The sequence below is a fragment of the Eumetopias jubatus genome, unplaced genomic scaffold, assembly GCF_037043125.1.
Source record: "Eumetopias jubatus isolate StellerSeaLion01/CBP00866 unplaced genomic scaffold, mEumJub1_p1.0 scaffold_10, whole genome shotgun sequence".
In the NCBI taxonomy this organism is placed as follows: domain Eukaryota; kingdom Metazoa; phylum Chordata; class Mammalia; order Carnivora; family Otariidae; genus Eumetopias; species Eumetopias jubatus.
Genome location: NW_028274816.1, coordinates 122,617,571 through 122,644,706, shown reverse-complemented (window position 1 = coordinate 122,644,706; position 27,136 = coordinate 122,617,571). Strand labels below are relative to the sequence as shown.

At 47.2% G+C, this 27,136-nt stretch overlaps 2 protein-coding genes and 1 non-coding gene across 8 annotated transcripts in view; 1 reads left to right on the top strand and 2 right to left on the bottom strand.

Annotated features, from left to right (window-relative positions):
• Positions 1 to 9,890, top strand: part of RHBDL3 (rhomboid like 3) — a 45,426-nt gene extending 35,536 nt beyond the window's left edge. For both annotated transcript variants that reach the window (XM_028109403.1, XM_028109402.1), the window contains 2 exons: positions 6,669 to 6,729; positions 9,610 to 9,890. In XM_028109403.1, the coding sequence (XP_027965204.1) occupies positions 6,669 to 6,729; positions 9,610 to 9,881 (333 nt within the window). In that variant the 3' untranslated portion in view covers positions 9,882 to 9,890. The remainder of the gene's footprint in view (positions 1 to 6,668; positions 6,730 to 9,609) is intronic.
• LOC114214035 (U6 spliceosomal RNA) lies at positions 4,038 to 4,144 on the bottom strand. The gene has a single exon (XR_003610310.1). It is a non-coding gene; the product is annotated as a U6 spliceosomal RNA (small nuclear RNA).
• A 5,480-nt stretch (positions 9,891 to 15,370) lies between the features above and the next one.
• CUNH17orf75 (chromosome unknown C17orf75 homolog) lies at positions 15,371 to 26,110 on the bottom strand. Of its 5 annotated transcripts, none has more exons than XM_088028374.1 (10): positions 25,891 to 26,105; positions 25,109 to 25,189; positions 24,138 to 24,263; positions 23,013 to 23,209; positions 22,764 to 22,828; positions 20,635 to 20,754; positions 19,669 to 19,733; positions 19,394 to 19,548; positions 18,057 to 18,160; positions 15,371 to 17,505 (listed from the first exon to the last, which is right to left on the bottom strand). In XM_088028374.1, the coding sequence occupies exons 1-10, from the start codon at positions 26,028 to 26,030 to the stop codon at positions 17,290 to 17,292; spliced, it is 1,269 nt and encodes a 422-aa protein (XP_087884500.1). In that variant the 5' UTR covers positions 26,031 to 26,105; the 3' UTR covers positions 15,371 to 17,289. The 5 variants fall into 5 exon arrangements, with proteins under 5 accessions (XP_087884500.1, XP_027965182.2, XP_087884501.1 ...); XM_028109381.2 differs by having other exon boundaries at positions 19,394 to 19,530; positions 25,891 to 26,103; XM_088028375.1 differs by having other exon boundaries at positions 22,764 to 22,821; positions 23,066 to 23,209; positions 25,891 to 26,102.
• Positions 26,111 to 27,136: the final 1,026 nt, after the last annotated feature.

The following is a 27,136-nucleotide window of genomic DNA, read 5'->3' as shown; positions in this document are numbered from 1 at the left end:
TTTTTTATTTTAAACAATCTCTGCACCCAGCATGGGGCTCGAACTCACAACCCCGAGATCAAGAGTCACACGCTCTACTGACTGAGCCAGCCAGGTGCCCCCTCCCCCTCCCCGACTACATTTTGAAGGAAGGAAGGAAGGAAGGAATGAACAGTGTCTAGAAAAGGCGTAGCTTCCCGCCGGGGTCCTCCTGTTCTCACCTCCCTCCTCCGTCACTGTCTTCACCCACGTGGCGGATGTGTGAATGCTCAGTTACAACAGCCCGGAGTTCCTGAATTCTCCCGTTTCTTCTTTATTATTGCCACTGTCACCTGCCGGCCCAACACACCATCCCTTTTCTTTTCATCAAAGTCCCCTTTGTACATTGAGAGAGAGAGAGAGAGAAAGAGAGAGAGGGACAGGAGGGAAAGAAGAAAAGGGGGGAGGGGAGAGACGGACAGACAGACACTGACAGCACTTGCTACTTGTCTGAATTTTGGCAACTTCGTGTGAGCACCTGGAGAAAGCCAGCAGGTGTGGGAAAGCTCGTGTGAGTGTGCGCGCACACGTGCGCTTACACATGCGTGTGCAGACATGCGCGGCCGGTCTGCTGAGGAACCTGGCAGCACGGGGCTGCCTCGCATGGCCCTTTTAAATGGGTCATTCTGTATCAGTGCTACAGCTTTCCCCAGACACAGCTCTTTCCCTGAATTCCATCTCCGCCGCCCCCCCTCCCCCTGCCCCAGTTCCTTTCTGTAGGGGCCCGAACTGCTAACAAACCCTCCTTCCCCCTAAGATGTGTGTGTGTGTGTGTGTGTGTGTGTGTGTGTGTGTGTGTGTGTGCGTGCGTGTACGAACAGCACAACGGAGAGAAACAGACGCGAGTTCATAAGATGCCCGGTTTCCACGCCCTTCCCTGCTGCATGGGAAACAGCCCCGAGGCCCCCCAAGTTCCCGCGGTGAGGCCAGAGCACCCCAAGAACCGTTGGGGTGTGGGGTGGCGGTTGAGGAGGGAGGGGTGAATGCCGTCTTGTTCCAGTTTATGCTTCTTTCCGGCAAGTAGCCCATGGCCTGTGGCGGTGGAGATGAGCAGTCCCACCGGAGAGCCCATTGCCCTTCTAGAAGGACACAGCTTTCCCTGGCCCCCTGGGAGCTTTGCAGTCCCCGGAGCATGACGTCGTGGTAGCCTTTCCCTAGAAAGTTGTGTGGTGCTTATTTGATGGGGAAAATAAATACCTCATGTTCTCGTTAGAAAGACTGGTTTCCTTCCAACAAGAGGCCGCCTTTACCCACAGTAGCTCAGAGCCCAGCGCTTCAGAGATGCGTTAGGACAAACCCTATAAGATGGCCATTTCGGCAAGAAGCAAACATTGGCAGTTTCATGTGGTTCCGTCTACTAGATACACTAGTATTTTAAATTGCCAAATGAAGATTCGCTCTGCGTGTGTGCGCAATAAAGCGCCTTGTCAGAACAGATAGGAGAAAAGAGCAAGACAGAAAATCTGGATTTGAGTCCTGGTGTCACCATCTTAAGAGCCTCTGCTCTCTCATCTGCAACCCCTTGTCTACAAGGTATTTGTGAGAAAGACAGGAAAAGGGTGGATGGAAAAATGCTTTCCACGTGGCGAATCACCACACAGCTGGGGGATCCTGTGTGTGCACACGTGTGTATGTGTGTGTATGTGTGAGTGTGTTTATATATCCTCGAATACATGTAATTTTTTTATATTTATCCATTTTGCCTGTTATCTGCAGAGAACAATGAGAAAAATGCATCCTTTTTACTTCAGATACAAAATAGAAAAGTGTTGAACACTTCTATTATCAGGACTGTTTCAGTGAGAGATTCTGCCTTAAGTGAAAGCATGTCTTATTTTTCATAAAAATATTCTGAGTTCCAGGGATACTTGGCTGGCTCAGTCTGTGGAGCATGCCACCTTTGATCTTGGGTTTGTGAGTTCGAGCCCCACGTTGGTCGTAGAGATTACTTAAAAATAAAATCTTAAAAAAAAAAACCCAAAACCACTTTGAGTTCCAAAAAGCTTGCAGTTTATATCAAGGGATTAAGTTCAGAAAATATTTCAACAAAAAAACTGGATGGCATAGAAGACCTGCAATCAAGACTTGTTAGTTTAGGGATGCCTGGGTGGCTCAGTCGGTTAAGCGTCTGCCTTTGGCTCAGGGCATGATCCCAGGGTCTTGGGATCGAGTCCTGCATCGGGCTCCCTGCTCAGCGGGGAGCCTGCTTCTCCCTCTGCCCCTCCCCCTGCTTGTGCGCTCTCACTCGCTCGCTCTCTCTGACAAAGAAATACATAAATTAAAAAAAAAAAATCTTAAAAAAAAAAAGACTTGTTAGTTTAAATGCTAGAAGTAGGGGCACCTGGGTGGCTCAATAAGTTAAGTGTCTGCCTTCAGCTCAGTGCATGATCCCAGGGTCCTGAGATCGAGTCCCGCGTTGGGCTCCCTGCTCAGCAGGAAGCCTGCTTCTCCCTCTCCCTCTGCCCATGACCCCCCCACTCCCACCCGTGCTCATGCTGTCTCTTAAATAAATAAATAATATATTTAAAAAATGCTAGAAGTATAAAGATACACATAATTGAATAATTTATAAATTGCTTTTTGCTGGGGCCCACAGGCCAGCGTTCCATTATTAAATATACACGATGTTTACTTACACTTCACTCCGTACGATGGATGTTTCCCTAAAAAGTGTTTGAGATCTCAGTTTTTGCAACAGGACCATATTGTCAAAGCACAAAGAAACACTGTTGTCTAAAAGACACCCGAGATCTCTATGTTGTAAGGCTCATTTTATTAATAAAAATCCTCTCGTAGGACAAGTAATTGCTCCCTAATTTATCTGTGTCATGCTTTCCCTTTCCTTGTGCTGGGTTTTCAGGAAGTCGTTTCTACCAGGATATGTAAAACCATCAAGCCCCCACCTGGGTTTCAACCTCTGTGCTCTTAACTGGTGAATGAGATGCCGAGGGGACTGGTCACCACCTCGTTTGCTGAGGGTGGGTTCTTTCTCACCCTGCAAGGCTCTGGGAGAGAAAAACACAAAAAAGGCCTGCAAAAGATGTGTGTTCCCTGGAGCTGCAGCTGTTTCCACATTTATAGCAGCAGTGCTGGCTATGGGGACATTCTTTCTCTTTCCTCTTATTGTTTCACTGCAGCGCATTTTGTTGGAGGGAATAATGGGTCGGGAAAATGAAGCAGCTGGTGGGAAGGGGTGACTGTAGTTGAACCCCTCAGTGCTGTGAGACAAGTCATTGATCCACGTTTGCTCAGCTTTGGGGGCAACTGGAGCGGCCAGCAGGAACAGACAGAATGTGACCCTGTCTCCGAAGTGGGACAGACAGAGCCCTGGACTCATCGTTAACTTACTCTAACCTTGAACCAGCCCTCCTGGACTGACTCTCAGTTTCTTCTTCCCCAAAGTGTAGGGTTGGAGATGTAACTGGATCAACCTGGCCAGTTCCAATGCCTTCGGGGGCCATGCAGCGATTCTAAAGGGAGCTGGCCTGGGGAGGCTGGGGAGTCTGGGGAGGCTGGAGCTGCCCGGCTAGTCCAAGGTCATTCAGAAGTTTTAAAGGTGCTGTGCAGGGCAAATCCACTGTCTTTTCCTCAGGTCTCGATGATCGTATCAGACACTTACATGATGCTTACCACATTGCCAGGCGGTGTTCTTAGTGCTTTACTCATATGAATTCATTTTACTTTCACAACCCAGTGAGGTAGGTAATTGAGATAGGCTCTAATGGTACCCCAGATTTACAAATGAAGACACCAGCCAAAAAGGAGTTCTGAGTCACATCACCAATGGCCTTGCCAGACCAAAGATATGGAGGGTACTTTTTTTCTTTTTTTTATTTGTTATGTTAATCACCATACATTACATCATTAGTTTTTGATGTAGTGTTCCATGATTCATTGTTTGCATATAACACCCAGTGCTCCACGCAGAACGTGCCCTCCTTAATACCCATCACCAGGCTGACCCATCCCCCCACCCCACCCCCAGAACCCTCCGTTTGTTTTTCAGAGTCCATCGTCTCAAAAGTATGGAACGCTTCACGAATTTGTGTGTCATCCTTGCACAGGGGCCATGCTAATCTTCTCTGTATCGTTCCAATTTTAGTATGTGTGCTGCCGAAGCGAGCACTGGAGGGTACTTTTGAAGACAGACCCCAGATAGGGCCTGAAGGGGGCATGCATGGACCTCAGCTGAAGGACAGAGTGGCCAATATATTCTAGACTGACTTTACCTGATATTATCACTCAGAACACAGTGAAAGAGACACTGTCTTTAGGTAAGATGTTCATTCAGAGGGTTTTTATGAGGAAAAGGAATATTGGAAGTGTTCTGTATCACGTTTGTTTTTAATGGTGGTAAAATATACCATGAAGCCTAAAATTTACCATCTTAACCATTTTTAAGTATCCAGTTTAGTAGTGTCAAGTACATTCTCGCTGGTCGGGCAATCATCACTACCATCTATCTCTAGAACTCTTCATCTTGCAAAACTGAAGCTCTGTATCTACTAAACAACTCCCCGTCCCTCCCTCCCCCAGCCCCTGGCAAACACCGTTCTACTTATTTTCTCTATGAATTCAACCACTCTAGGTGTCTCATAGAAGTGGGCTCATACAGACAGTATTTGTCCTTTTGGGACTGGCTTATTTCACTTAGCATGATGTCTTCAAGGTTCGTTCGTTACAACATGTTAGAATTTCCTTCCTTTTAAAGAGCATGATATTCCCTTGTAGCTCCATTCACCCGTCCATGGACACTGGTTTGCTTCCACCTCTTTTGGTTATTGTGAATCATGCTGCTGTGAACACGGGTGTCACTTTGAGGGGAGACTTAGGATCCGTGGGTAGACATCACAGGGAGGCAAAGCCTGGCCGGACGGTAGCAGGAAGAATTTTTCAGTGGTTAGAGCCCCTTCACAGGGCTGCCCATGGTGGGAGGGCCATTTTGTCAGCAGCTGGGCAGTAGGTGTCGCCCTTCGGGAGGAGACAGTCCGTCAGGTGACTCCTAAGCACCTGCCCACCCCAGGGTTTCCTCCTGCAGGACCATCAGCCAGCCGAGCTGGGTTCGATTGGGTTACCAGATCCAGTGGAGGCCACCAACCCGTTTTGCTCCCTGTCTTCTGGTGGGGCTTCTCTGTGGGCAGCCACCAGCAGGTGACAACGTTGCCCACCATCTGCTTCTTAGCACAGAACATGTTGGCAAGCAAAGATGAGACTTCCCCACCTGAAGAGGGGCTGCGTGTCGATCACCTCACCTTTTGTGACGAGGGCTTGCTGGCGAATACTAGGGGAAAGGGAGGCGATGCTCGGGATGCCAAATGCCTCCTGCAGGATTTCACCCTCTTTTTGGCGGTTCCCCTGCATCTTGATCACTCCACCGAAGCTTCATAAACATTATTGTATGAGCCAGGGCTCAGGGCCCCTGGTCACGTTTAACACGTGTTCCCCCAACATCAAAGGAGTGCGAGATGCGCCCTTAGCTGGGCCTGGGCCAGGTGGCAAAGGCAGAGTGGGTGTGTGGGAGGCAACAGAAGCCCCTGGCTGTACGCAGTTGCCTCCTTCCCGAGGGCTGATGTATTCCAGGAAGATTCCAGACTCGTTTCTGTGTGTGCGTGTATCTGTATAAATGGGATGGTGCTTTGAATGCGCTGTGGGAGAGCCCCTCAAAGGAATCCCGTGGCGAAGTCTTTTGTAAAGTGAAAATCCTTTTGTAAGGTGAATAATTGTACTCTGTTTATCTGCTTTGGAGGTTCAGAGTGTTCTGAGATTCTCAGGGGAAAGAGGGATTTGTTTGAAGTCCCCCTTTTCCAATGCCTGATTCTGTAGAGCATCCCCTCCAAAGGATGTCAAGCCCCTGTTTGAACCTCTCAGTGATGGGAAACTCACGATCCCCCAAGATGGAATGTTCCATCAACTTATTAGAAATGGAAACATCCAGAGCTTAAAAAAGTCCCTGAAGTTTTAATCTATGGAGTCTTATGGAGTCTTCCGATTACAGGTTACACTGAATGTGCCCTGCCTTACTGTGACTCATTTGATACTTGACAACAGTGAACTTGACCCCCAGGTCTTCTCTCCATCCATTTCTCATAGGCCGGATTTTGATTTCTTTTATCATCCTGACGGTTCTGCTTTGACTTTGCTTGGTTTGCTGCCTGCATCCCTTCTGCAAACGTGGGACCCAGCAATCACTGCAGTTCTCAGGGGTTGTCTGCCCAAGTTGAGGGGACAGGGCCCTCATCTCCCTAGATCTGGATTCTCTTCCTGCTTTACTCCAGCTTAAGCGCTTTTATGACAGTAATAAATTCACCATTGTTTGAAATCTCATGCTGGTGTGATCTGCTCACAACTGCCTCATTCAAGACTTAATTTTTTAAGATTTATTTATTTATTTGAGAGAGAGAGAGAGCGAGCGCGCAAGCACCAGCCGAGGGAGGGACAGAGGGAGAGAATCTTTAATCAGACTCCCTGCTGGGCCGAGAGCCCCAATAAGGGGCTTGATCTCAAGACCACTGAGGTCATGACCTGAGCCCTGAAGCCAAGAGTCAGACTGAGCCACCCAGGTGCCCCAATGTTAGGTTTTCTGAAGTGAGATACATCCGTAGAAGAGTGGTCAGATCTGGAACTAATGGCACTTTCTCCTTTTCCCCCAGAACTGGTCAGGCATGAAGTGTCAATTCAAGCTGCTGCGGATGGCTGTGGCCTTGATCTGTAGTAAGTGTTGGCAGGGCAGGCTGGGTGGGATGGAGCCCTGCCCCAGGCCTGGAGGACATAAAGATGGCGCAGTCCCTGCCCTGGAGGCCTTTGCGGTCAAGAAAAAAAGGGAAACGTCATCAGAGTGTGACAAAGTAGGGATGTTATGAGAGAAGTCTGGCCCACTCTGCTGCCGCTTAACCTTTCTTAAACTTTTTATTGATGTATAGTATGCACCCAGAAAAGTACAGGATGAGTGTCCAGCTCAGTGACCAGCACCCAGATCAAGAAAAATAACTGCTTTTTAAAACATTTTATTTAAATTCAATTATTTAACATACAGTATATTATTGGTTTCAGAGGTAGAGGTCAGTGATTCATCAGTCTTATTTGACACCCAAGCGCTCTCCTTAATGTCCATCACCCTGTTACCCCATCCTGCCACCCCCCCTCCCCTCCAGCAACCCTCATTTTGTTTCCTAGACTTAAGAGTCTCTTATGGTTTGTCTCAAGAAAAATAGCTTCTTCATAACCTTTTGGGTCATGGAGTCGATCCTTTGAGATCTCCTATTAGAAGCTAGAGACTCTTTCCCCAGGATAACTCACGTATACACATGCACGTGCACATGTATACACACACACACACACACACACACACACACACACACAAACACTTGCAGTTTAGCAGGTGAACAGACTGTAACTAATCCACGAACCCCTGTGTACAGAGTCTGGTGGGTCCCTAATCGGGAGAAGTCAGTTCTGCCTGCAGAGGTCATTTTGAGTGTCGAAGACAGCTAGACGTTCACCACGGAGACAGGGTACAAGAGGACATTTCGGGCAGAGATGCAGCATGAACGTAGACACAGGTGTGGGGGAAGGGTCACGGCCGTCAAGGCAGTTGACGAGACTGACAGTGAGCTTTGGGACTGCGGGTGTTAGTGATCAGAGATAATAGGAGTCGGGTCACGAGGGCCTTAAAGGCAAAGAGAAAGGTTGGACTTCATCCTGGATGCACTGGGAGGCCGCTGGAGGGCTGTAAACAGGAGAGTTCCTGGCAGGTTTGACTTCACGAGACTATTCGTGAGACCAGAGGCTTCATAAGAGGCTCATTCTGAGGTGGAAAGAGGTAAGACGCAATGCAGGCAGGCAGACAGACGGGGGACACACGGTCTCTCATTCAGTCTTCAGGACAAGGTTGTAGAAGAGGGTAATTTCTATAAGGCTAGATGTGCAGGTAGACACTGGAGCTCATGTTCCTTGCCCACGGCCACCCAGCTGGAGGTGATAGAGGCAGAATGCAGAGCTGGCCTGTGCCATTGCTAATGCCCACACTTTAGCCAGGCTGGGAGGGAGCACCTGGGCTGTCTGCCTGGATCCACCTGTGACCTGGGGAAGAGGAAGATGAGCCATAACAGACAGGGGCGGGAGAATGGGCCTATGCGGACTGCACTTCCATCCACTTCCACATCCCTTGCTCTAAAGCCCACAGACTCTTTGAGCCAGGGCAGTGGGGGGCGGTGGGGTGCAGTGAGTGGGGGCGGGGTGAGCATAGCTTCCCTGTCTGCTCAGACGCTGAGTTTGTGTGCAGGGAAGGGAGGAGAAGCCTGCGTCTTGATGTTTAAAAAAATCCAACTCATAAAAAATAGAATGCTGTTTTGGAGCGGAGGGGGGGAACCAATGTCTTTCAGACCTCCTTTGTGGCACCCAGGGCCTGCTAAGCAAAGGCAGAAGGGTGCCTCAGGGCCTGGGGAGGGCTTGGGGAGGCCTCAGTGTCGGTCCCTGGCTGCTCCTCTCCTGCCATCTATTGGCCATCCTTGGACTTGCAGGGCCAGGCCAGACGATTAGGCGATCCCCGGGGAATGAACATCCCTGGAGGTCCCGGGTGCCCCCGCAGTGGCGACGGTGGAGAGAGGCACGCTGGTTAACTAAATGGTCACTGAACAAGTACAGAATTCCCCGGAAAGGACTTTCTTTCACTCGTCAAATTTGCCTTGGTTTCATCATCTGCAAAGTGGGGATAAGAATGCCTGCCCTTAGCGCTCTTTGGTGGTGGGCCGTGAAATGGCCGTTTCCCAGCACCTGTCCTTTGGCGAGAGTGCATCCCATGGGACTGGCCGACCCAACAAGTTCAGGCAAGAAGAGTCAACTGGAGGATGGGATGGGGGCATTTGAGCGTCTGTTAGGAGAGAGACTCCAGCCCTGTGTTGGGGCCGTGTACCCCCATTCTTTCTTTGCCCTTTTCTCCCTCCATTCCTTCCTTCCAATCACAAAAGTTCTGAGGGAAAGGTTTCTAAGGGTTTTGAAATAGCACATGAAAACACTTTCTAAACTGTAACGTGCTAGCACATATTAAAGTTATCGTTAATGTTCCAGCCTAGAACTCTGCAGATGGGGAAACTGAGCCTCCCGGACTCATGAACGTGGGGCCGCAAGGCTCTTTGGGTTTCTGCACAAGCTCCCCCTTCTGCCTGGACTGCTCTTCTTAGGGTCTTCTCTTGATAGTCACGTTGCTGTGCACATTTCATATCTCTAGGGAGATCTTGCCTGATTCCCCAAACTAACGAATCCCCCCTCCTTACACCCAGCGTTGATTTAAAATTACCTAATTTTTTTTTTTTTTTACCCCCTAGAATTTTTCTTACTGGAATTATCTGATGTATGTAATTGATGCTGGTCGATTGCCAGATCTGTAAGCCCTGGGAGAACAGGGGTTCGTCTGTCTTTCACTGCTCTATCTGCAGGGCAGAGAACAAACAGTGCTCAGCCTAGTGGGCAGTGAGTGAACTCACGGTGGATGGGTGAACGGGTGGCCGGGTGGACGGATGGTGTGCAAGGCCTCTCCCTCCGCCCCTGCCCAGCGGCCTTCCTGTGACTTCTCTGTGCTTCCTCCCCTTGCAGTGAGCATGGAGTTCGGGCGGGCCGTGTGGCTCCGGTTCCACCCATCGGCCTACCCGCCGTGCCCTCACCCCAGCTTTGTGGCGCACTTGGGCGGCGTGGCTGTGGGCATCACCTTGGGCGTGGTGGTCTTGAGGAACTACGAGCAGAGGCTGCAGGACCAGTCGCTGTGGTGGATCTTTGTGGCCATGTACACGGTCTTTGTGCTGTTCGCTGTCTTCTGGAACATCTTCGCCTACACCCTGCTGGACTTAAAGCTGCCACCCCCTCCTTAAGGCGCTGGGGGACCCAGGTCGGTGGGGAGGGCCTAGCAGCAGCAGGAAGGAACATGGACTTTCTCGTTCTCGGCACCAGCTCTAAGAGGCCAGGGAGGAGAGGACGAGATGCTGGGCCACGGTGATGTTGGTGTTCAGGTTTGGACAATGGGGCCTCTCTTTCTGAAAGGTTCCTGCTGGATGAGTTGGATGTGGCCACCATTGTTTTTCTAGGCTGTTCTGAGGGCATCGGGCCAGGGTGAAGGCCTGGGGTGGGGTGAAAGCAGCCCTCCCCTTGCGCTGGGCTTGTTCTGTGTATTCAGGCGACGCTTCCCTCGTCACAGACTGAGCGGCAGCCGCCTCCCTCATCCCCACCCTGAGATGGCAGGAAGACCCGAGGGTAGGGCAGCCAGGCAGGCCCTTGTCCAGCCCAGAGATACAGTTACAGGCCAGGAAATCTTCGCTCTACAGCTGTTGGCTTTGGAGCTCTGGAGTGGAGGAGGGCCTGGCGGTGGACATGTTGGGTTTTGGTGTAGGAGAGCCCAGGGTGCACTCCTGGTGGTGGGCACTGGCGCAGGCAGAGGAGGGAGATGCTGTAACTCCAGGCCTCACTCTTGCCCTGGGGGTATCCAGTAAGAGATACCCAAGCAGGAGGGAATAAACTTCATCCCAAGCACTACCCTCGGCAAGGCCCAGCACCAGCTTTGGGTTTCTCCCTCCCTGTCTCTCAGAATGCTGACATCTCATATCGGTGCCCCAGCATCCCATGTCCTGCCTTGTTTTTAGAGCCTTTTCCTTCCCTTCCATTGCCCTGACCCTACATTGTGCCACCCCTTTGGTCATGGGGATGTGTGTGTGTGTGTGTGTGTGTGTGTGTGTGTGTGTGGTTCGGTGGGTGAGGACATCCATGGGATGGTAGGAGATGCCATGGGAAGAACGTGAGGGAAGTCAGAGGCTGCAGAGGAAGCCCATGAGGGACATGGGTGTGTGTGGAAGGGTCTGTGTGAGAGGAAAAAAGGCGCTGAGTAGTGGGAGGGTGTGACCCCTGAGGATCTGGCTTTCGGCAAAGCTAGCCCCTTCTTTCCCATTCCTCATCCTTTCCAGGCGTCTCCCTGAGAACCACTGACCAGTGGGAGACTTGTCCTTGGTGGAGGGAGACCTTGGGCCCTTCCGGGGATGCTCAGGATGCCGTGGTTGGCCTTTGCCAAGCTCCCTTCTTGTTCCCCTCTGGAATCACCTTCACATCTGAGATGGTTCTGTTCTGTTTTCCTTACGAGGGAAGGAGCTTTGGGGGTGTCAGAGAGGCCACGGCAGGAATATTGAAGCCATGTGTCCATTGAGTAGGGGGCACTGGAGGCTGCGGTACAAGAAATTCCAATTTAGGGGAAAACTGCTTCTGGAGAATTGTTGGGTATTGGGATGAGGGTCAGAGGTGAGGGCAGCCCATAGATGCAGATGCTCAGAACTTGGAGGGAACTTGGCTATTGTCAGGTCCATCCCACCCCAAGGCACAAGTGGGAAAATGAGGCTAAGGGAATGACTCCCGAGCAGGAGCTGATACAGGCCCTGAGGAGAGGGGGAGGGGAGGACAGCTTTTGACAAAATACATGATTCCCTGTATACTGCTCTTGGAATTCCCAACCACTGACAACCCAGAAGGACAAAGAACTCCAGTCCAGGAGGCAGAGGGACTGGGTCCATGCAGGGGCGAGGGCAGGAGCTTAGTCTGGAGTCAGCCAGACCAGGCAGTTGGGGGCCTTGGGCCGCTGTGGCTTCCTGTCCTCAGTGATCACACGTGAAGGGACAGGGTCTCCATGCAGCCCCAGGCTATGCCAAGCCCTTCCCCGTCTTTGCCTGGTGCTCGATAGATTGTCCGGGTCCCCCCGTGTGGCTCCTGAGGTCGTGCTGCCCTCGTGCTGGCACAGTACTGAGGACTGCCAGGCCCAGCTGGCGCGGGCCCAGATCGGGGGCTGGGCCGCCTCACCCTGAGGCATCTTGTCTGTGTCCTGCCAGCCTGTCTCTGCCCCACTGAGGGAAGGGTGTAGCTGGGAGAGTCAGCTTCCTAGGAGAGGAGAGCAAGTTGGAACTGGGGCTGAGAGGACTTGGGTAAGGATGGAGGGGGGGCCCTGGCCATGGGCTGCAGCCCCTTCAACCTGAATGGTGCTGTCCCTCCCTGGAGGAATGGAGGCAGCCGGTGCCCTACGGAGAGGCAGGGCGTCCCTCCAGGCCCCCCCCCCGCCCCGTATTCTGGGTAGTGGGTGGAGGGAGTGGAGAGTCCCCCCCCTGCCTTCGTCTGGTGTGGCCTGGAGAGGGGTCTCCCTCTCGCAGTGGTGAGAAGAAGACTCTAGAAAGGCCTCAGAGAAGCGCCCTGTTCCCTCAGGGCCACAGATGGGAGCTTGCTACCAAGAAGGACTGCCTGAGGGGAAAATCCCATTTGCCATCCTGTCTCAGACCACCAACGGAGCCTCATCTAGCCTCAGGCCATGGGCCCCAGCTGTACCCTGTCAGCAGGGTCCAAAAGGAACCCCAAAGTTCTTTGGTCAGCTTCACACCCCCCTCCCCACCCTCGCCCAACCATCAGCTCCAAGCAGGGCCACCCAGTGGGGTCCATGGTCACTCCATACAACCCAGGTCTCCAAACCAGGGCCAGAGATCATTGTCTGGTAAGAAAGGTTTCTGTTTTGGTGTCTGGCTTTCTCCTCGGCCACTCCGCGCACCCTCATCCCCGGCACCCTGCCGGCAACCCATCCCCATCATCCCTCCTTCCTGAGCCCATACAGCCACCCACCCAGTGTGCCTCTTGGGGCTGTGGAGGGTGGCTGGCCTTCCATCCATGGGACACAGAAACTGAAAGCTGGGGATTCCCCAAAAAGCAGCCATAGATTTGCTAGTTCGTTAAATGGAAGCGGAATCACAGAAACTAGGGAAGGGAAAACAAATCTTCAAAGGAGAAATTTGGCTTTAATGACACCATTAGTCATTCATTTTTTTTAATTAGGAAAAGCTCCCTAATGAGGCATTTTTGCCAGCTAATAGGACTCAACATTTCCACGAGGACCCTCCTTACCCGGAGGATTAGGGGAGTCATGGCTCACCAAACCCAGATCTTCCCCCCAGGGTCCAATGTCATTTGCAAAGAATGCAGATTCCCGGGTGCAGTGGAAGCCCTTTCCTGGCGTCCTTCATGTTGCTCCCAGGGCTGGCCAAAAAGCCCCGATACTCCTCTGCCTTAAAAAAACAGTGCCCAACGCTGAATTTCCGCACCCCTCCCCGCAAAGGACTTGAGTAAGTGGGAAACAAAAGGAAACACAAGCTGCAATGTTTGTTTCTAAATATTTTTGTATTGTGTACATTCTGTATATTTTTGTTGTAACATATTATTTGAACACAGATTCCATTAAAGATTTTTTTTTTTTAAAGCCATCGGTGACTCAGGAGGTGACCTGAAGGGCTAGCACGGGAGCCTGTTTTGTCTCTGTCTGGGGCGGGGAGGTGGGAGGCGGTGCCTACAACACAGCTCCCGGAGTTGGTGCTTGGTGCTGGTGCTTCTTAACCGTTCTTGAATGACTGAACTCTTTTGAGTGGTTGATGGAAGCTGTGTTTTCTCTTGCTCTAAAAATGCACGGAGAGACGATTTTGTGTACAATGTGGAGGGGGGAGGTGGTGTGTGAATAAGGAAACTGGTCCATGGCTTTAGGTCCAGAACTTCTGTGCCCGCTGTCCTGCTGGGCACCCCGTCTTCCTTTTCTCCTCTTACCCTAGACTCTGACGGGAGATTAATATTTGGACTACTGTTATTGGAGTGATCTTTGAAATATCTAGGAGCTTCCTTCTTTTCCCCAATAGTCTACTCTTTAGGTCTTTCTAGGGGCAGTCAACACCTGGATCTTTAGGAAGGGATAGGAATGTTCTCAGGGTGAGAGGACATGGTTCACATACAGAAGGGGAGAGCGAGAGGGGCATAAAATGGTAAAGTGTAGTGCTGGGTAAGTTTAATAATCAAATGGGCTTTGAATGGATGCAGTCTGAGAATTCAGTGAAGTGTTTTCTCCAGCTTTTCTAAACTGATGGCAGTATACATGGGTTTGCCATTCGTAACCGTTAGATTTCGTTGGGGGATTAAATGACCCTGTTAAATTCAGCATGGGAGCTGTTTCCCATAACGTTCTGTCACATCGGTTTCCTGTAGGTCATTGAAAAACATTTCTTAAAAGCTGCAGAACAAACTTGAGAGTACAGATCAGACTCAAGGTCAAAGAGCTCATTTCTGTTTCATGTGTGGATAAGTAACTTCCCTGGAGGGAAAATCGGGACCCTATCTGAGGCCCGGTGTACCCCACCCCGGTCAGTTCCAGGCTCCATAGCCGGGGCGCTTACTGGCAAGCTCCCTGGACAGCCAGAGCTGTTTGGCTTTGGTCTCCTATCACTTCCCCCTTGACTTTTCTGGTTCCTCCCTCCGACCAGAGTCTCATTCTTCCAATAACTTAGTGAGACATCTACTGGTGATAAGGTAACTATGAAGACAGTTTACTGATTACTTAGTATGTGCTGGGCACTGCACAAGGCATTTTCCACAGATTATCCTCATTTAGCGCACAGCTACTTGGTGTGAAGTGGGTATCAATATGCCCATATTTATGTGAGGGGCAGGCTTAGAGAAGTGTAGTGACTCCCGGGTACCTTATGGCATAGATGGATTCGCACGATGGTTCCCGAGTTCATGCTCTCACCCCTCGGCTGTTTGTGTGGGACTTTGAGGGCACGAAACCTGTGGAAGGGCCAAGGTGTTCGTTTCATGACCCAGTCTCACTGCATTAGTCACAGTAATGGACCTTGGAATATTCATTCTGCGCTACCTTGACGGGATCTCTGCTTTATCAGCCCTCCTCAAATAGTTTACAAGAAAATCCACAGCTATGAATTCATTGTCACTCCCTATCACCACCGACTTGCAGAATCTAGCATTTATGCAAGCTCGGAATGATTTGAAGTTTGTGACACATTCAGGAAGCTTAGCAGTTGCAGAGCTCTCCAGGTCTCTTAGACCTCTGAGTGGGAAGACTTCATCGACGCCGGGCTGTGTGTGTGTGGGGGTGGGGTGGGGTGGGGTGGGATCTCCATGACTGAGAAGACACGTGGCTGGGAAAATGTGGTCTTCGTCTTACTTCCCAGATGCCTGTAGGCTTTCCTAGCATCCAGTATAGTGCGCCTCTGGTAAAGGACAGGCATTCTGTCACCGTTAATAATGAGAGTGAAGGGAAGGGACTTGGGTTATTGAGTTCTATGGGTGTAACTTCCCTGGACAATGAATAAAACATTGTGATGGAAATTGCCCTCACACCCTGCCTGATGCCCTCCTGCAAGGTGCAGAAAGGTGTATTCCAGCAGGTGCTGTGACTCTCTTCAACAAATTCCTTAGCGCAAGTACAATCGGCCCCTAAACTTGTCGCGCCTTAATAAAAATGTCAGACTTGAGACCGGAGCTAGTTAAATAAAAATGACTCTGCTGATGAGAAGCTAAGTTGGTTTTTTATTATTATTATCACAAATATAATTACAATTAAACAGGCCATTTTTGATACACGACAAACATATATTTCTTCTGTGTGTAGAGCACACAAGCAATACATAAATGTATTCCACACCTGAACAAATCCTTTTTAAAACTTTAAAAACTAATACATTAGCTTATTAAAATTTGAATGCAGTACATGTTTCTGGTCATGAGCTCTTTGGGTTGCTTCTCATGGCCAAGACACTTGATTCCATGTCACCATTTTCCTTGCCTAGAAGAGAGTCACAGACTTGTAAAATAAGACAGTATGGCACAGAACTGTGCACTGTAGTGATCCTGCATCACAAATGTATATATAAAAGTACACGAAAGGAACAGCTAACTCTACCTTGGCTATTATCCATAAATGGCTTGAAGCAGGTAATTTACTTTAAAATGCCATTTACATCATGGACTGTTGAACGATATGTGAATTTGAAAATGAAAAATATGTTTTTTAGACTCCAAATGTTGGTGTCCTAATGTCTATTAAAAAAATTGATTTCTAAATGAGTAACCAAGTACATTAGAAAAAGTCAGGTTCAAGGGTAGTGCCTTCGAATTGCTTATTTCCCATAGTCATTCTGAATTTAATGCTATAAAAAATGCTATTTGGGTTTTGTTTTCTACACTGCCGACAATCCAAGTTATTAAAATTTAAAACCATATGAGAGCCTTTATGAAGATCCTGAATTGTATTTCTCATTAAAGGAAAAGAAATGGCTTGGTGAGTCATGTCCCCAGACTTCTGTAGAAGAGAAAGCATCAGGCCATTGTCAGTCATTTTCAAAGTTAAAACTCAGCACTTATGTACGAGTTTAGGAGAGGATTTTTACGGGCTTGTGTTCCTCTGAGCATCCTGAAGGCAGTGAGAATAAGACTTCCGATCTTCTAACCAAAAATCATTATTAAATGGATTTATTGAAGAGCTTTGCAGAACAAACTGCCGTCATGTGTGTAGCTACAATTGGCTTCCGTGGGAATTATAAACGGTTCCATTTTCAACTGATTCGGAGTAAAACAATATGAGGCTTATAACAAATACATACAAAAAACTAAAATCAGTAAGTAACTCTGATATGAAGAATCTGTTTGCATTCTTTATGTTACAGTTTGCTTGTAGAATTTGTGTACTTTCTTTTTTAACACTGTTGGAACACTCCAGCATTTTCAACAGAAAAAGAGGAAAGAAAATACAGGCTCTTGGCAGGTACCTGTGAACAAATGAATGAAGAAAGGGGCTGGCGGCCCCTTTTGCAGTAGCTTTCTGTCAGAGATGATGTTTTGTCTTGAAGCTAGTGTATGTATTTTTAAAGCTCATTTAATTTCTTACACAGTCATGATCTGTGTACTGACTTAAAAGCTGGCTTTGTCATCCATGCCATAATCAGACAAAAAAAATCTATCCAAGCATCCACAGGATGCACAGATCTGTCTCTGAAATGGTGTCGCAGCGCTAATCTGTCCTGAGACTAGGAGGACATTTTTTTTTTTTTTTAAAGAAGCTATAGTACATTGAGAAAGGAGTATCACAATTTTTCTGGGAGGAAAAATTGCTAACTACTGCAGCCAACTCCTCAGAGAAGCCACAAAATTACCTTTCAAGATTTTTGAGCATCAACCCCCAAGGTCTAGAATTTATGGGGCCAGCAGTGTACTAAAATTCCACTACTCTAACACACATCCAAGACTCAGTGAAAATGGTCCTCAGATTTTTAGGTCTAAGTAAGTTAAATTTTTAAAGTACGAAATGAAGAACTCTAGAATGTGTCTGAAATAATCTTCAGTAGCAATCCTATGACAATTACAACCGCAGTTTCAAACACCAAGGATGGAATGTACAACTTCACAATACAATAATCTCAAAACATGTGATCAAAAACTTTGGACAAGAGCTTCTTTCATAAATTCTTCAAGGACAGCCACCACGTTTTTGGCTTCAGGCATTTCTTCGTGTTCCACTTTAACAATCTTCAAAAGGATATCTCCACTACCACAGTTCTTCAGGAACATGTAACATTTAAACAAAGCGTAATGATTCATTTCTGCCTGTCGGATAAATCTCTTCAAATTATTTGTGTCTTGTATGGCCTAGAAAAAGATTACCCAGTTAAATATGTGTTTAGTGAGATAATAATGAAGCCTGAGAAATATCTCCTATCCAGCTGAGAGCTTGACATATGTTGCCGAGATGTTTGCTTTTTATTTTAAATATTTCCATCGTTCTTACCGCTAATATGCTTTGCCCTTGGGAGAACACAATTTCTTACATAAAGTAAAAATACTTTTAAAATCTGCTAAATAAAGTAACAACGCTCCTCCCCATCAGAATTTTGAACCCTTAGGCACTGAACCATTTTTTTGGTGCTTTCCAACTAAAATACATCACAAATGAGAAGACTGATGTCCCTGAGATACAAGCAAGCATTCAACCCAATTAGTTGGAACTGCAATGGTGTATATGCAGAAGCTCCTGGAAAATATAAATAAAGTAAATGCCTTCTGGGGATTCTAGTTTTGAGAAGGTCCTATTTAATAGACATCACAGCTGTAAAGCAGATTTGTTACTCTGTCACTGGTACTAACTAAAATTCAGACAAAAATGATAAAATGTGGCATTTGGCACATAGCCAATTAATTACCTTTAGTTTAAAGTTCTCCAGTACTTGTCGAAAAAGAAAAGGGTTACCTCCTTCAGTGCCGTTCAAAAAAGCCTGCATCCAGTCCTCACAAAACCGGTTGCTTCCTATGAAGTATTTTAGAAAAATTAAATAAAACCAAAATCCTACAAAGCATAAGACATTTATTCATTCTATTCATTATTTTTAACTGAAGTGTAATTGACACATAACTTGTTAGTTTCAGGTATACATCACCTGTATCCATCATGATTTTTTTTCTTGGTAAAAACACTTATAGTGAATTATTTTCAAGATTTATTTATTTAGGGGCGCCTGGGTGGCTCAGTTGTTAAGCGTCTGCCTTCGGCTCAGGTCATGATCCCGGGGTCCTGGGATCGAGCTCCGCATCGGGCTCCCTGCTCCGCGGGAAGCCCGCTTCTCCCTCTCCCACTCCCACCCCCCTGCTTGTGTTCCCTCTCTTGCTGTCTCTGTCTGTCAAATAAATAAATAAATAAAATCTTAAAAAAAAAAAAGATTTCTTAGAGAAAGTGCGAGCACACACAATTGGGGGGAGGGGCAGAGCGAGAGGAAGAGAATCTCAAGCAGACTCCCCACTGAGCGAGGAGCCAGACACCGGGCTTGATCTCACGACCCTGAGATCATGCCCTGAGCCAAAATCAAGCGTTGGATGCTCAACCGACTGAGCCACCCAAACGCCCCACGTATAGTGAATTATTTAAGACTTTCTATAACGGTCTAAAAAAAATAAGTCTGCTTACCACCTGGCTAAGAAATACCAAATGGCTGAAACCCTGAGTACGTCTTCCCCATCACATCCCCCTCCTTTCCCATCAGAAAGGATTATCATTCCCACATATTTCTTTCAACTTTTGTCAGATACTTTTCTTTTTCAATCTCTAAGGCCTATATAGTATTACTTTACACATGTTAAAACTTTGTGTGTTTTTTTTTAATGGCTCTTCCACTAAACAGTATGCTTCTGAGCTAGTCTGTGCATTTTTGCTCCTATATAGGACTCCATTGTATGAATATAGCAGTTTTTCAGTTTTCCTGATCATGGACATTTGCTTCCATTCTTTTGCTATTTCAAACAATGCCTTTATGAATATTTCTGTACTTGTCTCCTTATGTACACATACAAGAATTTCTCTATATACATAGGAGTGGAATTGCTAGGCAGGATGGGATTTCCATGGTTCTAGAATTGATGCTGTTTTTGGTGAGTGTGAGATAAACAGGGACAAATGTACAAGGCTGGAGGGCTAACTTTGTCTCATGTGTTCTCGGTGCAAAAATAGAGACTCCCACCAGGAAGGCCGCCTCGGGCTGTGGCTCACCTGCATTGTAGAACTGAGGCTGGGAGCCGCTGCAATCGATGACCACGGATTTATGTGGCTCCTCGGTCATGGCCATGCACAAGGACGTCATGGTGCCTTCGTGAATAAGGCCTTGAAGACTGGCCACACTCAGAAACCTGCCACACACACAGGTTCTTTTCCACAAACAGTATTGCAGGGTAGGAGGGAGAAAACAAATTCATTCTGCACTGGGTGGGGGGTTTGAAAACGTATTATCAGGGTGCTGTGAAAAAAAAAAGGGAAAACTTCTTTACCTGTTAATGTCTCTCTTCGTTTTTTCATCTGATTCTTTAACTTCAACAGGAGTATAACTCAGAGCCTATGAGAGAAAAATAAAGCCTAACTGATGCAGGGATTCTAGTTTTCCTTATTGAGCAGATACTCAACAGTAAACGTCAGCTTCCCCAATAACCACCACACTGGACCATTCTAGATGGGCACTCCCCAGGAGCTCTCCAGAGCCTCATTCATCAGCTGCCCACTGACAGCCTAAAACCTGGCTTTACCACCCTGGTCTCACAGGACCATCCAGTTACAGCTGAATTTACCCACCACATATTTAAATAAAAGCCTGGCCATATACTCTAGGTTTCCCCCATTGTCTGGATATTTTCATGAATTTTTCATTTTTTATCTGGACATTTTTTTAAAAGTAATCTCTACCCACAATGTGGGGCTTGAATTTACGACCCCAAGATCAAGAGTTGCATGCTTTACCGACTGGGGCCAGCCAGGCGCCCCTATCTGGACTTTTTATATAGTGAAAAATCACTTTGGGATTTTTGTTTTCCTTCTCAAATTGTTTTGGAAATTGTGCCTCTCCCAGATCACTTCAAAAATATTATTTTAAAATGTTTTATCCCGGGGCGCCTGGCTGGCTCAGTTGGTTAAAGGTCCGACTCTTGATCTCAGCTCAGGTCTTGATCTCAGGGTTGTGAGTTTAAGCCCCACTCAAGCTGGGTGTAGAGCCTACTTAAAAAAATAATAATAATGTTTTATCCTATTAGGAAGATTTAGTATTTGCAATTCTACCTGAGTAATGGAACTTTCTAGATCTCAGTAAACAGTTTGTCTATTCTGACTGCAAGCATAGTTTGAATGAATATTCAGCAGGGGAGGGGGGAGTAGTGTTCAGAGAAAGCGAGTATGTCTTTAAATAATCCAAACTCTGCCAAAGTGACTCTCAATTAAAGAAATGCTTTTGTTTGGGCAATACTTACGGCATGTAGCAGAAAGGTAAGCTTCTCCTGAAAGAGAAGAACCACCCTTTGGATTGGGCATACAACATCCTCAAACCAGCTGCTCAGGTAGGATTTTATGTGGTTCTCCAGGCCCCTTTCCTAGATCAAGAAAGAATGTCACCTGCTTTAATATAAGGCTTCACTTTAGTGGACTTAACATTTTCTTCATGATACTCTTGACAGTGCAAAGAACTCAGGATAGGGGCGCCTGGGTGGCTCAGTTGGTTGAGGGTCTGCCTTTGGCTCAGGTCATGATCCCAGGGTCCTGGGGTCGAGCCCCTTGTTGGGCTCCCTGCTCAGTGGGGAGTCTGCTTCTGCCTCTGCTCGTGCTCTCTCTCTCTCTCTCTCTCAAATCTTAAAAAAAAAAACAAAAACAAAAAAAACTGAGGATAGACACTTCCTTTTTTTAAGCTAACACCACCAACTCAAAAAAGGAATTGTGATACAACTTTCCTGAGCAGAGTGGGGAATAATTCTGTACTGAATTTTTTTTTTTTAAGATTTAATTTATTTATTTGACAGAGAGAGAGACAGCAAGAGAGGGAACACAAGCAGGGGGAGTGGGAGAGCGAGAAGCAGACTTTCCAAGGAGCAGGGAGCCTGACGCGGGGCTCAATCCCAGGACCCTGAGATCACGACCTGAGCCGAAGGCAGATGCTTAACGACTGAGCCACCCAGGCGCCCCTGTACGGAATTTCTTAAAAACACACTTAGAAATGTATTACATAAAATAAAGAGACCGAATTAGTAGGGTTCCATGCTATTTCTTTGCTGGAAGAAGTTGGGCATTTACATGTCCACCTCCTCCTACCATACTGTGTATACTTGGAGATTTTTTCTTTAAGATTTTCTTTTTAAGTGATCTCTACCCTTAAAGTGGGGATCAAACTCACACCCCTGAGATCAGGAGTTGTGTGCTCTACCAACTGAGCCAGCCAAGTGCCCCAGGAGATATTCTCTAATAATCCTTGTCACCCCAGCACTTGGCAGTGCCTGAAACACCCATGCGTGAGCTTACAGAGCACCTGCTGAATGGCTGAAGGAGTGAGACAGCTCACTCACATTCAGATAGGGTCAGAGAAGGACACCCTAATTCATCAAAGCCCTCCAGCCCACTCCAGCTGTCAGACGTGCTACCACGAGCACCGGCCATGAGCACATCTGGCTTTCTAGACTGTGCTGCTCACTGGGGACTACTGCAAGAGCTCCGCTCTGGGAGAGCAGCTCCCCTAGACCCATTTCCTTGGCTTACTCCTATACTAGCCTTTCCTGTCCTGCAGCATCTTGTAAGCACATGACAAGTAAAAGGTAAGCACATGACAAGTAAAAGGAATTGGTACCACATGTAATGGGTAGTAAAGTTAGGAGAGTTATGACTTTAACAACCACTACATGGTGAAGTGTAGTTTTTTAAAGGTATAGATAATTTAATCAATATGGAGATATCTAGTTCGTGAAAGATCGACTAATAAAAAATGGAATTTTTCGGGGCGCCTGGGTGGCTCAGTCATTAAGCGTCTGCCTTCGGCTCAGGTCATGATCCCGGGGTCCTGGGATCGAGCCCTGCATCAGGCTCCCTGCTCCGCAGGAAGCCTGCTTCTCCCTCTCCCACTCTCCTTGCTTGTGTTCCCTCTCTGTCAAATAAATAAATAAAATCTTTAAAAAAATTAAAAAGGTTAAAAAAATAAATTAAAAATGTAAATTTTTCTACAAATCTTTGATGTTGAGTTCAAGGACAGTCATACCATTGTATAGCATGTCTTTGGTGCCAGAGGCTTCATGGACATTAGTTCTGACCAGCACATAAGTCTTATGTGCCTAGAAATCTGGAAAAGAATATCTTCTTCCTCACTTGGCATATTACCATATACCCTGAATTTAATGGATTCAATTTTTCCTGGATACAAAACATCAGAAGGAGTCTTGTGAAACTTAGAGCACTTATAGGACTATGTTCCCTGCTTCCCTTAACAGGCACCTTCCTGTTAGCCCACAAAGCAGTATTTTTAGCATTTGGGTGTCTTTGTGTCCACCTGTGTGATTTCATAAGCATAGCAATTACAGTGTGTTTATCATCTCAGTCTTACCAATTAAATCAATCATCTTACCTCACAGCTCATGTTATTTTTCAGCCCTTGAATATACTTGTCCAATTCAAGCCTGAAAGTACGTTCTTAAGGAAGCAATAAAGGATGCATCAAGACAGTGTTTTATCTCTCAATAGGAAACAAAATCTCTCAGATGCAAACTTTAAATTAAAACATGCCAGGACAAACTGGTTGTATGAAGGTATGAAATGAAGTAAATATAGAAAGGGTAGAAAAGCTCTTTGGAGGTCAGTAGTAATACTCCCTTACTTAGCATCCCATGTTTTCCTTCCTGATATCCTCGAAGACCAAAGAAAGGATATAGCTCAAGTCCTTTTTCAGACCCTCCTAAAAAACAGACCACATACTCTGAAGCGTTATGTTCAGAGTCCACTGTTGCTGCTTCAGGAAGCAATTTTTCTTGTTGGAAAAGACAGTAATAACAACCGACTCGGGATTCTGGAATCCTAGAAAAGACAAGACAGTAAAATGTATTATTTTGCTAAGTCATGCATCTAGTTTTATGGACTGCTCCAAACCTTGGTCATCTTCATCTGACAGTACTGTTAGATTGCAAACTAGGTCAGAACTTCCTAGACTTCTCCTTGGTTTACTTGTTAACAGCAGAGGAAAATTACCATGTACTGTTATGGGCTTTTGCAAAAGCAGCACCTGGAATTTCAAATGTGGCATTTCTTTGAGTTCTCCTCTCTTATGTGAAAAACTCATGCAAATTTTATTCTTGTTCATAGTATATCCACGTTTACATAAATATAAACATGTTCTCGTTCTCCCCCCAAAACTTCACAAATCACTGAAGCTCCAAGGCAGATGTGACATGTTAATCCTGGGGCTTTATCTCTGGGCTGTGGCTTCATACTCCTGAGGGGACTTGATGGCAAAATCATAGTCTAAAAGTGAACTACAGTCAAGGGGTGTAATGGAAAGATGGCTGGAAGTCAACAGAGGACACCTATGATTAAGCCTGCACTCCATCAATATGACCAGCTGTGTGACCTCAATGTCTTTTGAGTTTATTTGCTCATCTGAAAATGGAAGTAAGAGTATCTGCTCTGTTGCCCCTCTGTAGAGAGCAAAGTTTGGGAAAGCACTTTACAAACTGTATACACTTTTAGTTTTGGTAATTAACTCCTTTCTTCCAAGTACAAGACCAAATAAGTACTCTTAGGTGGTAGCATCTGCCAGTCACTTAATTCCGTCCCACAAGTGTGTGTGTGTGTGTGTGTGCGTGTGTGTGAGACCCAGGGCTCAGGCTGCCAGAGAACAAAGACCAACCTTGCAAGTCCAGTAGGAGCTGATCTTTTGCAATTTCTCCACACTTCTCATATTCAGCTCAGAAATAAAAATCCAGGACACAGCACATTTTACACTTACCTCAGCTCCACAGATGCAACATTACCCAGCCCTTCAAATACTGCTCCCTTAGCAAGACGCTTAGCAATGAAACCACGCAGGTCTGGCTCCACTTCCGATGGCAGATTAGTACCCACCAAGGAGAGGCTGGACAAATGAGACACACATCCCTTACCAGCAGACTACTACATTCACACCTCATAAATCAGAATATTACTAAAAGCCAGAATCTCTTTAAGGATTTGACAAAGCTTTTTATAGGACTCCTGCTGGGGAGGCTTCTAGGTGTTTATGTCACCAAGTATGATCTACCTCATCAAATAGTTTAAAATAGTCCTATCTTTCCAGCTCATTCTCTCTAGTATTATGACTCCACCGGGACCCCTAATCCACTGACCCTACGTCCTTTTCACAATACCATAATGCTATTACAACACCTAAAAAATTCCTTAAATCATCCATCATCCTGTCAGTGAACATATTGTTGTATTATCCCCTACTTCGCATCAAGTGCTAAGATTCAGTCATTCATTCATTTACTAAATATGTATTAAATGTTTACCCTGGTACCACTCAGGGTGCCAGGTAGGGAGACATCAATGAACCAAAGAGACAACAATCTATGCTGTCCTAGAGTTTACATTCCAGTGTGTAGCAATGGAGCTCTGAAAGGGTACTAAAGGTGGGGAAAAGGAGCATTTTAGATTTCTTTATACCCATATGACATTGAATACTTAATGCAGTTCCAATCAAGGAACTAAGATGGATTGCCTCTGGCTAAATCACCAGGGGCACTGCCAGTATTTGGATCGGCCCAGCCTTGAATGAATGGACTAATGAGGAAATCCAGGTGAGGTTCCTAGGGGATAGGTGGGCTTGGTGGTTTGGCTCGGGGAAAGCTGAAGTGAAAGTGGGTACCCACTGATATCTACAGGACAGAGATGCACAGAAGATGAAAGCACACGCGTGGGTTAGGGTCGAGCTGTTTTTACCTGAAATCCTCACCAGAGGGCGTTTCTGCATTTGTGCCGCTTGGGCTTCCATCATCACTGTCCCCTCGCTGTTGTGCCAATCTGCACACCACAAAAGCAGTACAGCTATCAGTTATGGGCTCTAACTCAAGCGCAGTAGGGCCCCCTCCCCGCCGGCAAGCAGGGTGGGGGTGAAGAGTCAACTGAAAATGCTGCAAGTTAGAAGTGCGTGGATCCTCCACTGCCTACGGAGCCTCGTGACAGGGAAAACCCATGAAACGGTGCGGACAAGAGTCCCTTCTCCAGGCCGTCTAAGGGGTGGAGGAAAGGCTAAACTAAACATCCACAAGAGTCGAGGAAGTTTCCTCTATAAACCAGACTTTCCAGGCCCAAGAGAGACCCAGGAATGTCTGCCCCGACCGAGGAAAAGGAGGCAGCGAGAACGGAGGATAAATCAGAGGGTGGGGTGGAGGTGTGAATGCGTGGGGCTAATGGGAGAAAGTGGGGCGGTAATGACAGGAAGGACAGGGTGGAAATTGACATTAATGAGTGTACGAGGCGCTGCGCCAAACAAAGGGCAGGGGCGACAGGAAGGGGCTGAAAAGTAGAGAGGGACAGTTGGAGCGCAGAGGATTAGGAGGGGCGCCAAAGTCCAGGACGGTGGCCCGGAAGAACGGCGTGAGGCGAGGAGGGTCCTTAGGGCCAGAGACTATACGGCTGGGAGAGGGGAAGAAGGCCTTTGCGAGCGGCCAGGGGTGGGATGCGGGGCCCGAGCGGGGCTCCAGGGACGGTGGGCGCTGCACCTGCTTCCGCGGTAGCTGTAGAGACAGTAATGGCTGCTGGACGGCGGCTCGAGTCTCCGCTCCTCCGCGGAGCCTCCCTCCTCGCTGCTCTCTAGCTCCTTTTCATCCCCATCCAGAGATTCCTGCAAGGAGGGGAGCATAGCGGCGGCGGCCTCCGAGCGGCCCTGTGTTCCCGCCAAACCGCTCCCCCGCTGCCGTACAGTCCTCCGAGGCCGGGCTCGTGCGGCTCCCAGCCCTCGCGCACCTGCGTTCCGCCGGTTTCCCGGAGTCGCAGGCCCGGAAGCCGCTGCCCGCGGCAGGGGGCGGGGGGCGGGGGGCTTTACTCCTGGTAGGGGCTGGTGGGCGCGCGGAATTACCTCCTGCAGAATCTTTTACCATTTGTCTCTTGACTCCCTTTTCTCCTCTGGCTATCGTCTAAGACGTCTAGGAGACGTAGTAAACATGGTACTATTAGCTAGCCACCTGGAAAAGGATGAATGGGCCCTCCCACCACCCTTCAAGAGCGTGGACACGCACTCACGTGCACCAGTTTGATAAAAGATATAAAAATTTATTTTTAAATACTTATTTATTTGAAAGAGAGAGAACACGCACAGGCAGGGGGAGGAACACAAGGAGAGGGAGACAAGCAGACTCCCTGCTCAGTGGAGAGCCTGACCCCGGGCTTGACCCCAGGACCCCAAGAGCATGACTTGAGCCAAAATCAAGAGTAGGAGGCCCAACTGATTGAGTCACCTAGGCGCCCCCTCCCAGGTGAAAACATGGGAGAATTCTGAAGATTCTTGAAGAAGGCCTTTCTAAATATTTAAAACACTTAGAAACCACATGGGAAAAGATTAAAAAAACTGACCAGATAAAAACTAAACTTCTGTGTTGCCCAAAGTCAAAACACAAATGACCAACTAGGAAAAATATTTGCAACATGTATAATAGACGAAGGGCTGTCATTCATCAACAAAAAAGAAAGACAATAGGCAGTTCGCAGAAGAAATAAAAATGAAGAATATGTAAGTAAATAAACTGTTCAAGTGAAATTGGTAGTATATTGTACTACTTTTCACCTGGCAGATTAGCAAAGATATGAAAGTTTGGTAATACCTTGTGTTGGGGTGTGTAAAGAAGCAGTCACTCTCCCAAACAGTTGGTAGGAATAAAATTAATGCACATGGTTAATTTTATTTTATTTGTTTTTTAGATTTTATTTTTTAAAGTAATCTCTACATCCAGTGTGGGGATTGAACTCATA

Excerpts from the sequence above, each read along its gene's own strand:
- CUNH17orf75 (XM_088028374.1), bottom strand. The coding sequence starts at position 26,030 with ATGCTCCCCTCCTTGCAGGAATCTCTGGATGGGGATGAAAAGGAGCTA. Across the intron at positions 23,210-24,137 it reads GTTGCATCTGTGGAGCTGAG|GATTCCAGAATCCCGAGTCG; the intron begins GTAAGTGTAAAA and ends TGTCTTTTCTAG. Across the intron at positions 20,755-22,763 it reads AAAATAACATGAGCTGTGAG|GAAAGGGGCCTGGAGAACCA; the intron begins GTAAGATGATTG and ends TTCTTGATCTAG.